This window comes from Brassica napus, chromosome C7 (assembly GCF_020379485.1).
Source record: "Brassica napus cultivar Da-Ae chromosome C7, Da-Ae, whole genome shotgun sequence".
Classification (NCBI taxonomy): Eukaryota; Viridiplantae; Streptophyta; class Magnoliopsida; order Brassicales; family Brassicaceae; genus Brassica; species Brassica napus.
In genome coordinates, this window is record NC_063450.1 from 39,543,338 (window position 1) to 39,557,769 (window position 14,432).

At 34.7% G+C, this 14,432-nt stretch overlaps 2 protein-coding genes across 2 annotated transcripts; both read right to left on the bottom strand.

The window, feature by feature from the left end:
• Positions 1 to 418: 418 nt before the first annotated feature.
• LOC106410485 lies at positions 419 to 2,965 on the bottom strand. The gene is made up of 5 exons (XM_013850987.3): positions 2,597 to 2,965; positions 2,441 to 2,514; positions 1,662 to 1,967; positions 1,490 to 1,573; positions 419 to 1,079 (listed from the first exon to the last, which is right to left on the bottom strand). The coding sequence occupies exons 1-5, from the start codon at positions 2,933 to 2,935 to the stop codon at positions 782 to 784; spliced, it is 1,101 nt and encodes a 366-aa protein (XP_013706441.1). The 5' UTR covers positions 2,936 to 2,965; the 3' UTR covers positions 419 to 781.
• Positions 2,966 to 5,228: 2,263 nt separating this feature from the next.
• Positions 5,229 to 8,545, bottom strand: LOC106407610 (serine/threonine-protein kinase D6PKL3). Its single transcript, XM_013848486.3, has 3 exons — positions 8,182 to 8,545; positions 7,100 to 7,932; positions 5,229 to 6,353 (listed from the first exon to the last, which is right to left on the bottom strand). The coding sequence occupies exons 2-3, from the start codon at positions 7,915 to 7,917 to the stop codon at positions 5,489 to 5,491; spliced, it is 1,683 nt and encodes a 560-aa protein (XP_013703940.2). The 5' UTR covers positions 7,918 to 7,932; positions 8,182 to 8,545; the 3' UTR covers positions 5,229 to 5,488.
• Between the last annotated feature and the right edge of the window lie 5,887 nt (positions 8,546 to 14,432).

Below are 14,432 nucleotides of genomic sequence, written 5' to 3' on the forward strand. Positions count from 1 at the left end.
TCCACATTTTTGACCAAAACTGAAAAGTGAAAAGTGTCAGTAGAAAATCTCGTCGGTGAGGTAACAGCCCAAAACAAGGAGATAGGTGGGATCCATTTACTTACGCCACGACCGTGTCCTTCTGTACTTTCCAGTGTCTTTTTTTCCTTTATCAGTTGTTTTTATTATTTATAACATTTGTTTCTTTGTTATCATAAGAAAAATGAGTGCTCAAGGTCTAGCCAGCAGCAAACTAGATTTCAAAGAAACAAATTTTCTTGAACATTTAAAAAAAAAATAGTTTAGAGATTCAAAACATCGACTTAGACATTCATCTAATCAAACATTCTCTTATAAAATGTCTAATTACGCCCTAACAATGTTTTGAACATTGAAAAAATTGATTGATGACATTACTAAACAAATAAGAGGGAGATAGTAAATCTATAACAGTAGTTTGTATCCATAATCGCATATACACTAGAAGAAACTGATATGTCCATGTCTAATTCGATTTATACAGCCAATTAAATCGATTCGTTTAAAGCCAAAGCCAAAACGAAAACACAGAAAATCAGGAGGAAAATGCTAATATATATTTATTCAAAGGCTGTGTATACATGCCATTCCTGTATTACCAAACCGATATAACCCAGCAGACCAAAGGATGGTTAAGTGGTTTCAAGAGATCATATTACCTCCATGTTTTTCTTTTCCTTTACTTCTATAATATGGCTACCAAAAATAAAGTCTCATACTTGTTGTAACTTCTTCTTGTAATGTAATAGAGCAGTGTGGTTTCTTAACCTGATTTCCTGTAAATGCTGTAAGCCACGGCTATGGTTGCTACAGCCCCAACTGCGGCAGCTCCCAACAGAAGCTCTTCTTTCTCAATCGACCTGAACCAGTTCTTCTTCACGGATCCTTCTTTCTTGACTGGTTCTGGAGTTTGCTCTTGGCAACATGAAACCCCGTTTGCACCTTGGCAACAACCTCCTGTGAATCCCTTCTTCTCCACTTGTACGCCGTTTCCGTTTGGGATTTTATGCTCATCCTCTTTCACAGCTTCTTCACCCTCGGGTATCAGTCCCATCTTCCCCCTGAAGCAGAATAATACAGATATTAAAAACTGAAATAAAGCTTTGAATGAACCTTGACAAGCTATAGTAAGTGACTGAAGACTTATGAGCTTCCTAGTCCAGGATTAAAAAAACTCAGCCAAATTACACATTACATGTTACCATATGCTGTCTCTAGGGAGAAACTTGTACATGTTATTCTAGCAATTCGTTGCAGGGTCATACTAGTTAAGACATAATACGGACTTGCAACACTCATTAGCAAACAAAAGTTTTCTCAAAACTCAGTTTTGGGTTCCTGTACGAAGGTATACATCTAGTGAAAGTTTACAAGTATGGGTGTCAGGTAGACAGGTTTACAAGGAAATGTAAAGCTGAGTTAACTGAGACATATCTACAACAAGCAGGAAACAAGAAGCAGAGAAACAGACCTGGAAAGGTTTTGTATGATTTCTCCTTTTGCAATATGCTGATCAAGCATTGCAGGCACGTCATCAGGAGTAACATATCCATACCTACATAGTAGCATAATCGTTTTATGATGCATAAGACCCCTTGTCACAGTTCAATTTCTTTTCTGACTTATAGATGACATTTTCTTACCAGTGACCAGAAACATTTCCAGCTGAATCAGGGCTAAAAACAATCAAGTTTCCAGCATACTTGTGCCCACCGATATGAGAACACGGCATAACGAAGATTTTTCCAGAGAGTCCACGCGAGCCTATCTCCTGCTCAAACTTCTCCATAAGAGCTGGTCCACAAACACCACATCTCTTGTCACGGCTTCCATGAGCACATACAAACACAAAAGAGCCTGATAACTCTTCCTGAACCCCAGAGGTCCACGGTTTTCCATTAACAAGCACATCCTCCACAAAAGCATCCACATCAGTGTCCTTAATCGCCCTAAGAGAAAGAAAACGTACAAAGGATGAGAACCAAAATGGCTACAAGATCCATAAACAATTACCAATTTCAAGTTAAACAACATCGTCTGAGTATCTACAGTTTGTACATCAATCAATGGTGACAGTCCAGAGAAATCGAACTACCAAACAAGAATCCGACCGAATCAACACATCTCCATCGGATTCATCTTAATCGCCCTAAGATAAAGTGTACAAGGATGAGAAACAAGATGGCTACAAGATCTAGAAACAAGGCAGATTGAGGATGAAATGGTCAAGAACTAAGTGCACATCAACAGAATGATCAGAAACTAGCTTCTCAGATCTACTCTCCGGCTTAACACCATCATCTGAGTATCTACAGTTTCTAAATCAATCAATTGTGACTATCCATAGAAATCGAACTACCAAACATGGATTCGAAACTAGCTGAGAATCGAAATCGAAATCGAAATCGAAATCGAAACTCACTTGTATCTGATCATCTCAGGGAAAATCAACACGTCTCCATCCGATTCGCCTCCACCACACACCGTCAAGTTCGTCTAACAACAACATAACGCTCAACAATCAGCAGCTACGAAAACGATTGGTCACACCAGAAAAGAAAAACGAATCTTACTATACCTTAACAGCGAAATCAGCTCTGCGATCCTTGAACGACTTAGCGAAACGCTGCGGAAGACCTTCGGTTTCGACGCGAGGAAGCCAGCTCTCGTGGCTCTTGTAGCAAAGGAACACATGGCGACCGTACGGAGCAACGGAGCCGGCGAGGGTGCCGGTGTACATCTCCTGACGTTTGAATCCGTAGAGCTCGTCGTCCGAGACCGGTGCAGCGTTAACGTTGTTCTCTACTTCCGCCATCGAAGAGTACTTCACTCCGAAAGCTAGGGATTCGCTCAAGTAGAGAGGAGATTTGAAGAAGCGAAGGGATCGAAATGAAGGTGTTAGAAATTTCGTTATCATTTACTTTTATATTTTCCGAAAAATGACTGGTTGGTGATACAAGCATTGTACCTACCACATTTATATCCGTGTAATCTTAACAACCGTCGCTTCCATGCCCACGCAGATTGGGCCTGAAATTAAAATGACTGGTTGGTGATACAAGCATTGTACCTACCACATTTCACCGTCTTTCCATTCCTAACCTACCTACCAGTTTACTCGTCCGTCAAACTACGTCAGTGACTGACGGTTACTTTAGTTAGACCAAATACTCTTGATTATTTTTTATTTATTAAGAATATTAAATCCATTTTGCATGCTAATTGTCTGACTATAACCCGGACAGTTGTTTTTCACAAAAACAAATTCTACTTTAGAAATAAATTTAAGAAGCTTTTTTTACTGGTTTTGTATCTATATTTTCAGATTTCCTCTTTTTCTTTTGAAAAAAATCTTTCTATGATAACAAAATTAATTGAAAAGAAATCTTGCCACAAACATCTTTCGATTAAAGCGATGGTGCGCATAGTAGGCAAATCAAAAGGAATGTGAAGAAGAAATGGTTGATTTCCCAATCTCATTCAAGGCTTCGAATGGGTAAGGAAGATCAAAAAACGCAGATCATACAAAAATGCAGATCAAACAGAACAAATGCAGATAGTAGAGATCAAACCGAACAAATGCAGATCAATCTAATTTAATAAATTATTGTACTTAATTAAATATTTTATTTTTTCATGAAAATTAAAATTTTAAATAAAATAAAACTTATTATATATAAGCAATAAATATCATGTTGACAAAATAACAATAAATATCATCATTTTAATAAATATAGTGATTTTAAAATTATATGAAAAATCATCAAAATTACAAAAATTATAAAGAATATTCTTGTTTTGTTCTTATTTTTTTGTATATTTATTCGATTTTTGGTTTTTTATTACCGTTTGGTTCAACTATAGAACTGACATTGTCAAATTTTATATATATGTTATTGTATCAACAAAATCTTTATTTAAAGTTTAAAAATATAAAAATGCATAAATGTATATGTAAGAAAAATGTGTTATTTCATTGATATTAAGTAATTATAATTATAATTTATAATTTATAATTATATGTAGTTAAATATGAATTACCAAATATGAAAGTAAATGCATAAAACTAAAAAAAAAAAAAAATTTGTTTATATATATGCATGCATGAAGTTTTATATAAATTTTGTATTAATGTTTAAAAATTATAGTGAATTTTTAATTTAATTAGTTTTTTTATAAAATAAATTATGAAACTGTTTGTGAATTAAAATAAATAAATAGAAAATAAAAGTATTTATAGGTTATTTTAAACATCCTAAATGTTATAGAATTTATTTAATGAGCTAATTAAAAATACTCCTTGAATTTTTGAATTCTTTTTAATTGATGTAAAGACAACCTGAAAATATAAAAACTATTAGACACAAGGTAATTATCATTTTTTATTTGTAATAAAAATAATATGTCCAGTACTATAACGTAGAATGAAAAAATTACCAAACTTTATTTCTGAGAAAACAATTAATTTGTTAAGTAAATGAAGTGTAATAATGAAGAGTGTTTATAATCAAGGAACTTAAAAAAAAAAAATCAGGCCATTTATTGGCCCTCTGCCTCTCGCCAGCACCTTTTCTTCTATAATCTGCAGGACAAATAATCAAAGACAAAACCAATCTGCATGCAGTTCAGTTTTTAATTTTTTTTTACTTTTTCCAGTTCTGCATTATAAACATGAATGGGTAACAAATGCAGTTCTATCTGCAAATTAAATATCCTGCATTATTTCTGCATCTGTTCTGGATCACATTCACAGCTTGGTTTCTAGAGTATCCCCAATCCCACACCTACCAGACTGATGTATTGTGGATCAATCATGGACCGATGTGTCATGTGTGGACTCAAATGATTAATGAAGGCAAATCAAAGACGTTGCATCAGTGGAGTTAAGGCGAGTATACAGAACGTCTACTCCTTTGGGTTATGTTATACCTTGTGATATGTGTATTACATCGATTCAGCTTGCGACAGATAAAACATATTTGCTCAAAATGATTGAAGATTCCCCCAACTAGTCTTTTTCTAGCTCATAAATCTCACAAAGCCAATAAAATTACTCATCCAATTAATTTTTCTAACGACTAATGTTGATTTATTATATACAGTTCCAAATAAAAACGGTTCCTTCAAAATTTTAGATTATCTTAGAGCATGTTTATTGCAGGTCTCTTAGGTTGGGTCTCTTAGCATAATATAAGATGTGGTATCTGAAATAAGAGATATAACTGATATATTTGCGATTTTACAAAATAAAACTTGATTGACAAGCAAAACAACATTTCCATAGTTGGATTAAAGGAAACATGTTTTCCAATATGTACAACTTCACCATAACGTGAAGACACAACAATAGTCATCAAATCATCCAGTAAGATAAAAACACATCAGACCAAAGTCTAGACAAACCCCAAAAGCAAAAATCATTACACACTTGACTAACATACGCCGTAAACAATCAAGAATGAGACACAGACTAGAAGAAATCAATTTCCAAATAATTACCGGAAGGCTTCACATCAACAACAACAGTTGGCGGCTTAGCATCTCCCTGACTACGGCTACAACCATGTCCTTGACTCTGAGCATTATCCATAATCTTCACCGGCTGTGGAACCTGAGGCGGGTTAGTGCATCTGATCAAAGCCCAGTTAATACTCTGAAAAAAAGGATGCTGCTTAATCTCAGTAGCTCCCCTCCTATAAGCCAACCTATGCTGAGGCTCCTTCACAAGCAACCCTCTGATCAAGTCCCTAGCCGCAAAGCTCACGCTAGGATGCTCCGGAAACCTCAACGGCTGTCCAACCACGTTGAACAGCGTCGCTCTGTTCACGTCTCCTCTAAACGGCGTCTTACCAAACAGAAGCTCGTACAGGAATATCCCGAACGTCCACCAGTCAACCGCGCTTCCGTGCCCCTCTCCTTTGATGATCTCTGGCGCTAAGTACTCGTGTGTTCCGACAAAGGACATGGACCGCGCGCTTGTCGGTTCAGCCATGAGCTCCGGGAGTGGTCTGACCTGCCGCGCTGACTCGTTTAGTTTCTTCTTGTTCTTGCTTTTGGATAAGAACCGTGGAGTGAAACACACTGGCTGGATGCAGTCTGGCTGGACGATGCAGCTCGGCTGGATGCAGTAGCTTGAGGGTTTGGATTCGAGTGTGGTGGTTGCTGCGAATCGAACTAGGGTTGGAGAGACTGAACATCTCAGGGAGAGATCGAAGTCTGATAGCATTATGTGTCCATCTTCACGTACTAAAACGTTCTCAGGCTTAAGGTCTCTGTATATGATCCCAAGCATGTGTAGATACTCCATAGCTAGAAGCACTTCAGCAACGTAGAATCTGCAAGCAAAACATCAAAACGCAACTCTTTCAACAAAACGCGAACTTTATAAACTGCGAGAACACAAACCAATATCATAATCGCAGCTTTTTCAGCAAAACGCAAACGTTAAAGAACTCAAACCAACAACAAAACCGCAACTTTTTTTAACAAACTGCAACGTTTTTTTTTTTTGCCGGCAAACTGCAAAACGTTAAGCCGCAGAGAACGCAAACCAACGTCAAAACTTTTTCGGCAAAACGCAAACGTTAAATGGCGAGAACGCAAACCACCATCAAAATCCATACTTTTATAGCAAAACGCAAACGTTTAACCACGAGAAGTTCTCGTCGAGAACGCAAACCAACATCAAAATCCCAACCTTTTAACAAAACGCAAACGTTAAACCTACAGAACGCAAACCAACATCAAAATCGCAACTTTTTCAGTAAAACGCAAACGTTAAACCGCAGAGAACGCAAACCAACATCAAAACGTTTTCAGCAAAACGCAAGCGTTAAATGGGGAGAACGCAAACGCCATCAAAATCCATACTTTTTTAGTAAAACGCAAACGTTTAACCACGAGAACTCAAACCAACATCAAAATCGCAGCTTTTTCAGCAAAACGCAAACGTTAACCCGCGAGAACGCAAACCAATATCAAAACCGCAGCTTTTTCAGCAAAACGCAAACGTCAAACCACGAGAACGCAAACGTTAAACCGTTAGAACGCAAACCGCAGTTTTGAGTTTGAGTTCTGTTACCTGGCAGCATGTTCCGGGAAGTACTTGCCGGGCTGTTTCTGCCGGAGAGAATGCAAATCACCACCGGGACAAAACTCCATAACCAGACACGAATGATTCTCCGTTTCGAAATGCGAATACAGAGTAGGCAAGAACGGATGATCCAACGACTGCAGTATCTCCCTCTCCGTCTGAGCCCTCACGAGCTTCTTCCTCGCCGCAATAGCCGCTTTCTCCATGACCTTCACGGCGAACGTCTCTCCCGTTCCGATCAACTCCGCTAAGTAAACAGTCCCGATGTCCCCTCCTCCGAGCCGCTTCACAAGCTTGAAATCTTTAGCCTCAAGAGACGACCCGACCCGAGACCTTACCTCCTGGATCGCGACCCACCGCTTGTCGTTGTTAGCTCTGTGAGGCTTGTAGCCGGCGCTGTTGCTCAGCCCGCTCGAGCTGCTCTCGTCGCTCCCCGTGCTTCCTCTGTATGTTAACACGCCCATCTTCTCGAGATCGATTCCTCCGACGTTGAGCGTGCTCGCGCAGTCGCTGAAGCTTTGCTTGGCTTCTGTGTAGAGCGGTGCTGTGTAGAAAGTGTTGGTTGGGCTCGGGTAGAATCTCGGCTCGGGTTGTTTCTTCTTCTTATTCTTCGTCTTCTGTGTGATGTGAGATGAAACAGAGTGTTGTTCTAAAACTTCAGGGGAAGTTTCTGTTGCTGTTAATGGCGGTTCTTGTTTCTTGGTGGCTCTTGAGTCGATGGAACGTGACGTAACGGATGGTTTGGATTTAGCGTGAGTGTTTCTTGGTTTGGAAGATGAAGAAGCGTGATCGATTGAAGGATCCATTGAAGGTGTTCGATACTTCAAAACAGAGGAAAGAAAGGGAAAAAAGTGAGATAAAGAAACGATTTTTATATTCAGATAAAAGGAAACCTAGCAAAGATTACGGTGACGTTAACATGATTCCGTCTAAATGATTAGGGTGTTGCTTAAACTTCATCAACTACAACGATTCTAAGTAACCGCCGAGAAAAAAACAGAGAGAAAGAAAACGTTTTTGAGTCTTTTTCCCGCGAAAATTTCACAAAACAGAAACGTTTTTGAAAGAACCTGCTTTTTTTGACGTTGATCGAGAATGTGTCTTCTTCGTTGACGAGTTAGTCTTCTAGATCCGATCCCATCAATGTCTAATAGAGAGAGGGGGAGAAACGATTAAAGAAAGGTATAGTTGCAGGTTGCTTCTGCTCTTTCTCTCCTCTGTTTTTTTTCTTCAGGTGAATGACGAAGACAAGAGGGGAAATTAATAAGAAAAAAATAGAAATCTGTTCGTCGTTTAATGGGAAAGTTAAACTTTTTACACTTCTCGATCTTGCGGTGTTCCCTCTAAAGCAATGTTTCTTGTTTCTTTGCTTTCTTTTCTTTGTTTTGTTGTAATTGTTTGTTTAGGAAAAGGCTAACTACTGTAATTAAGTAGAGAGCCGCTTCTGAGCACTAGTTAGTGGATTAGTATTATACACTCGGTAGTGTATTTGTTTATTTCTATGCTATCAAGTTTGAGCTATTTAATAGTAGGGTCGTAAACACATAGGGCCACCACATTAATTCTGAGCATATTCGATGAATCTTGAGTTCAAAATTTTTTAAAATAAAATTGACTGATGTCTCTTACTGTGAATAGTTTTATTTTTATATGAAAGTGTGAATAAATCCAATTTTTGGTTGAATGTGGTATACATTTTTAAGTTTTTGTGGCTCCATAAAAGATTTTTAAAAGAACCAAGAGGATTGTTGGGCCACGCTTTACCACCATATCCTATCCTATCCTATCCTATGAAAGGCTCATATGCATAAAGTTCAGTTTATAGAAACAGTAATTAGTAAATAATCATTAAAAGTTTAATAGGTTAAATTTACCATGGTGTTAGTATTAGAAAGGGCAAAAGTTGATAGAAGTATGATGGCTATGCCAGTTTCAGTTTTGATGGCCCTATGCGCCAAAGAATTTTGTCAGAATACAAATAACTTTAGGGATCAAACAAGGTAGAAAGTATAGATTAACCCACAAAAAAAAATCAGGTCATAATCTGAAATATTATAGAATTCTATTAACCCCTTCAAAATGTAGACTTCATTCTTATAAAAAAAATTTGGCTAAAGTTTTTCAAATTAAACATAAACAACATTACGGAATATGGATTTTAATCCACAAATTCGAAAAAGATAGCAACAAGAAAAGGATCGAAAAACAAGCCCACAGAAAAAGCTTTAACTAAAAGTTAGTAAAACAAGAATAAGGAACACATGACTAGTCATTGCGACTCCCGCAACCACGATCATTCTTACATAGTTACTAGTACTACTAAATGACTAATCAGATTATATGGAACCTTGCTCGAATTTAAATGGTTTCTTCCTTATGTTATTTGTTTCAGATACATTAATCCTTAATATTCAAACTTACTTTCTGAACTCCCAGAATGAAATATCATTCCATATCAGTATTCATAAAACAATCTGAAGAAGAACATTAGGTTGGCTCATTTCCGTTATGATTTTCTGAACTCCCAGAATGAAATATCATTCCATATCAGTATTCATAAAACAATCTGAAGAAGAACATTAGGTTGGCTCATTTCCGTTATGGTTAAAGTTTATGACATATTCAAGAAAAATGTTTAGTTCATATTTAACAAAAAAAAAGATAAAGATTAAAAATTGAAGAATTTTTTTTGTTTTATTTAACATTTAATTTGTTTTATCATATGCAGTTTTGATTCACTAATTGGTCCACTTTTTCTAAAGTTTTGGCATTTTTATATTGGGATAAGACACTAATTACTATATTGGACTTTTGGTTTTTGGTTGGTTAAGTTGATTTTAATTTGGTTTTTGGTTGGTTAAGTTGATTTTAATTTACTTGGTTAAGACTAAACCGATTAAACCTTGTAAACCGATTTAAAACCATGATAATTAAATTTCGAACTATTGATTTGTGGAGAAATAAATTTACAACTTTCAATTCATGGGAATCTAGCACGGATCATAGTTTGGTAAGGATTTGGTGCTATTTGATAGTATCGTGGGAAAATAGATCGTCGACCCTATTGGATATAATTATTGATTGGACTTCGATGTTAGTAATTCATTTTCTTACGACTTAGGCCAGCATTAACGCGGGTTTTGGATGGGTTTCTTACGCGTGGGCCCCCCCCAGAATTCGACAAAATACGATCTCCAAAGTTGCCAGATAAGAAACAGTGTTGAAGGATTTTTTGTACTGTTTGCGGGTCCCACTAACACGTGGCGGCCCGTAATTGTTTTTTTTTTTTTAAATCAGAAAGAGAATAATAAAAAAAAAAATAATAAGAAACCCATTTTGGGTTTTTGGGTTAATCATGCCCTTAGAAGTTAGTAATTCATTAAAAGAGAGAAACAAAAAAAAAATCTACTTTGGATTATTCTTTAAACTCTTAAACTGATAATGTAATTTGTGAGTGAAAAATAGATAAATGAATTTATGTACTTTAGTATAGAAACATATGCGAGACAAGGGTTATCCATTTTCACAAATGATTGGTTCCAGAAATCGATTTGCAGATAACATTTTCTATTCAATGAGATTAATTATACATGGAATCATAATCATCTTATATATTAAAACATAATTCACGACCTTGATTCATGTGCGATTTTTTTTAAAAATAGATCTAATGGACGTATTCCTAAAACATCATGATACATTTAATCTCTAATCTTATCATTTAAATTTTGGGCCTACCAAATTTTTTTATTATGCTATCAATAATTGGATTTAAACAATAGATGATCCATTGAATTTATAGATAATATAAATTAAATAAATATAATTTAATGTTGTAATATTATACCTCCATATGTTAAATATTTAAATATTTGTCGATGTTAACTTTTAAAATTATAAATATTTTTTTTAAATAACAAAAATCATATTATCTAACAATGATTAATCTTTACTACCTTAAACCAATGAAAACAAATTTAAACTATATAGTTTTTTTAAAAAATTAAACAAAAAAATTAAACAAAAACTAAATATTTAATTATTTACTCGATAATATAAATCTATGAAGCGAAAAGTTTAATTTTTTAAAAACTTTCTAAATTTGTGAAATGTTACAATATCTTTGAATATGACAATAAAACTATATTGTAGTAATCTTTTTATATATAGTTATGATTTTAATAATGAAATAAAATTGAAAAATTAATATATAGAAGAATATACAAATATATGTGAAAATTTGAAACAATCTATTCAACGAAAAATATACCGTAAATTTATTATGTTTTGAAAATTGATAAACACATATATATTATAATATATAGTACCAATTTAGAATTGAAAACAAAATATTTATATAAAAATAAATGAAAACAAAAATCTCGATATCTAGTTAGATATTAATTGCACCAGTGTAGCTTTGTTGGTGAATTTTAGTTAAGAGTATTTTATATCACGAATTACGAAACATGTCCTCCTAAGTATTCGAGACGGCTGGTACATTGAACCAGCGTTGATAAAAAGAATTAATAGCATTTTGTTTTTTTTAGTGTAAAAAAGTTATACTATTCTTCGTGTATGATTGTTTTATCCTTTCGTCTATGATTGGTTGATACTGTAACTTTATGTTGTTTGATTTATAAATTAGGCTGTAATTTTTTGTTGTGATTTTATTTTTTTAACTGTAGATTTATTTTCAAAGACATAAAAAACAGTAAATGAAAAATGTAAAAAAAATTGATTTCTAGAACTATCATAAATTTTCCTACTTTTTGTTATAAATTAACTTTTTTAAAAGAAAACATAATCGCTTTACAAAATTTTTTTTAGAAATAAAAATGGTACAGCATCTATAATCCTTCCCCATCAACCTCTTCATTTCTAGAAAAATTACGATAATCGTCTAAAATTCATTAACATAAATATGTTGAATGAATATTAGCATTAATCAATTGTTGACAACATATAGATTAAATATCTAACTACACCATTTTAAGGACAGAAACGATACAACTTTTTAGTCGGAAAAAAAGAAAGAAAAGAAACAACTTTGATAAAAACAGATGAATTAATTAGTTATTAAAATACACTTAAGACTGACCAACTTTTTAATGAAGTAAACGGAAGTTACGATCGAGGCGTCGCACCAAAAGCTTCACATGGACGCACGTGAACTCTTGGCAACAACACGTGGACGAGGGCTCTTGTCGTCCGCCGGCGCATCTTTTTCTCCCGGCCAGTGCATTCATTATATGGTCTTGCGTCTATTGGGAAGGTAGTACGGTAGTTGACACAAACCGCATTGCTTATTATCAAATTAAACTTTAATTATCAAAGCCACATACTATTATTTAAGGAAAAATAAATTGGATGTAATAGAATGATGAGGTTAATATAGAACGAGGCCACAAAAAATTGAGGTCATAGTTGTTTTAATACATTTCAATATGGAGTCCAAACACATGAACGTTTTACTATCGTTAGGCTGAAGTCCGATCATTTCAAAATTCTATTGTTATCTAAATTTCTGAAAGTACACGTACACCATACAATTCAAACAACAGAAAAAACATGTCTATTCGGAGTCATATTAGGATAATGATACAATATACCATTTCCATTTTTCTTGTAGGATAACTACCATTCTACTTAGGATATATCCTATTCTCATTAGGCTTATGAACCATCGTTTGTGTATCAATGTATAAGGTTTAACCTAAATCAATAAGAAAGTCTATCAAAGTTGTCAAGAACATGAGTTTCTACAAGGTACATAATACAATTCAAAGAACAGAAAAACATGTCATTCTTCTTAAAGATAGATGGACCTTCACAGTAGGCGGAACACTGGTGTCAACGTGGCCGTGTCTGGATCTGTTCTCTTCTCGCATATCTCGCACCAATAATCTCCACGTGGATGCTCGATGTACTGCAACGACAGGGGGTGTTTGTCGTATACAATTTGGGCGGAGTAGCAGAGCCAAAACATAAAAAGAAGTCTTCACATTTGCCAATAAACAGAAGCATAATAGATCTATTTTGCTCGCAGCTTGAGCAAGTTGTTGGACAGTTTAAAATGCTTAGTGGCTCATGTGATTGCGAATGACTTTCCTGGATATATCCCTCAACAATCGAAGCACTTCGTACATAATTATAAAACCTTCATGCACGTATACGAAACCATTGAAGGTTGTTGGCAACGTATACAATAGAGAATGTTTTGGGTAGTAGATAGAGCCAATCGGTGAGGGTGTACGTGAGGGATGAACTTTTCTTTGTATGAAGATTATCAGAAACTTCATGCAAAATGAAGTCACATTCGTGTGTACATATGTAGGATGGATGAGGATATTCTGACTCCTGACCATCGATTGCTTTCATCATAGACAAGGTCATCATCTTTGAGCTTTAGATTGTGTTCATGACTGAAATGTTTATCACACCGTCTTATAACCCTGCATCCCCTTTAATAATGTTCATGGTCGTCGTGTAAGCTTGGAATAACTTGGTTGTCAAGTTAAGTATATTTAAGAGATATCTAAATATACATGATTTAAAAAATTATCCAATTATGTATTACCTATTGAGGTTAGGAGTTAATATAAGGAGATGCCAAGGTTGTGGTATAACTTGTAAGATTAGAAGTTAAGGTTTTGAGTTATTTCCCTTAAGCTAATAATAAGAAAATTATTCTTATTAGTTGATTGAGTTTTAGGTTCTAGATTTAGTATCAGAGCTTTGACAAATTTGAACCATGGCCGAGAAAAAAGATGACGTCGAAACTAAATCCAAAGAGATCGGTCCTTCCTCTATTAAGTGCCATATGCTAAACTCTGCAAATTATACGGTTGAATGAGGCTAGGTTGCAAACCTTAATGGTTGAGTTTGATCAGATGAAAGAAGCTGACACACAGTGTCGTGCCAACAATTTGAGCTGCCATAAGCGAATTAAAATAAAATGCCTACACTTAGTTATAAATGTTTTGTAGTTAAGTCATATAGTAGAACCAAATAAAAGCTAAATTACTAAACAAACTAGTTTTTGTTTTCAAATTTTTTTTTAATAAACTATTAAATTAAAAACTTTTAACCAGCTCTGTTAAAATAAATAAACGAGTAGAACATTAATATTTTATGTGATACACATTAACAAATATAAATTAGCCAAATCAAACAATTTTTTTATATAACACAACCGATCTTTATTTATTTTACTGTATTTTGATAGTTAAAAATGATTATATACTATTATGGTTGCTTAAGTACGAAACCATAAGTATATAATGTATTCTTGTCTTCTTTATTCTAACAATCATAAAAC

What these genes read in the sequence shown, in the direction of transcription:
- LOC106410485 (XM_013850987.3), bottom strand. Translation starts at nt 2,935, where the DNA reads ATGATAACGAAATTTCTAACACCTTCATTTCGATCCCTTCGCTTCTTC. An exon ending in GAGCTGATTTCGCTGTTAAG is followed by an intron (nt 2,515 to 2,596) that starts GTATAGTAAGAT and finishes TGTTGTTGTTAG; the next exon opens with ACGAACTTGACGGTGTGTGG. An exon ending in GGAAATGTTTCTGGTCACTG is followed by an intron (nt 1,574 to 1,661) that starts GTAAGAAAATGT and finishes GCTACTATGTAG; the next exon opens with GTATGGATATGTTACTCCTG.
- LOC106407610 (XM_013848486.3), bottom strand. Translation starts at nt 7,917, where the DNA reads ATGGATCCTTCAATCGATCACGCTTCTTCATCTTCCAAACCAAGAAAC. An exon ending in TTCCCGGAACATGCTGCCAG is followed by an intron (nt 6,354 to 7,099) that starts GTAACAGAACTC and finishes TTTTGCTTGCAG; the next exon opens with ATTCTACGTTGCTGAAGTGC.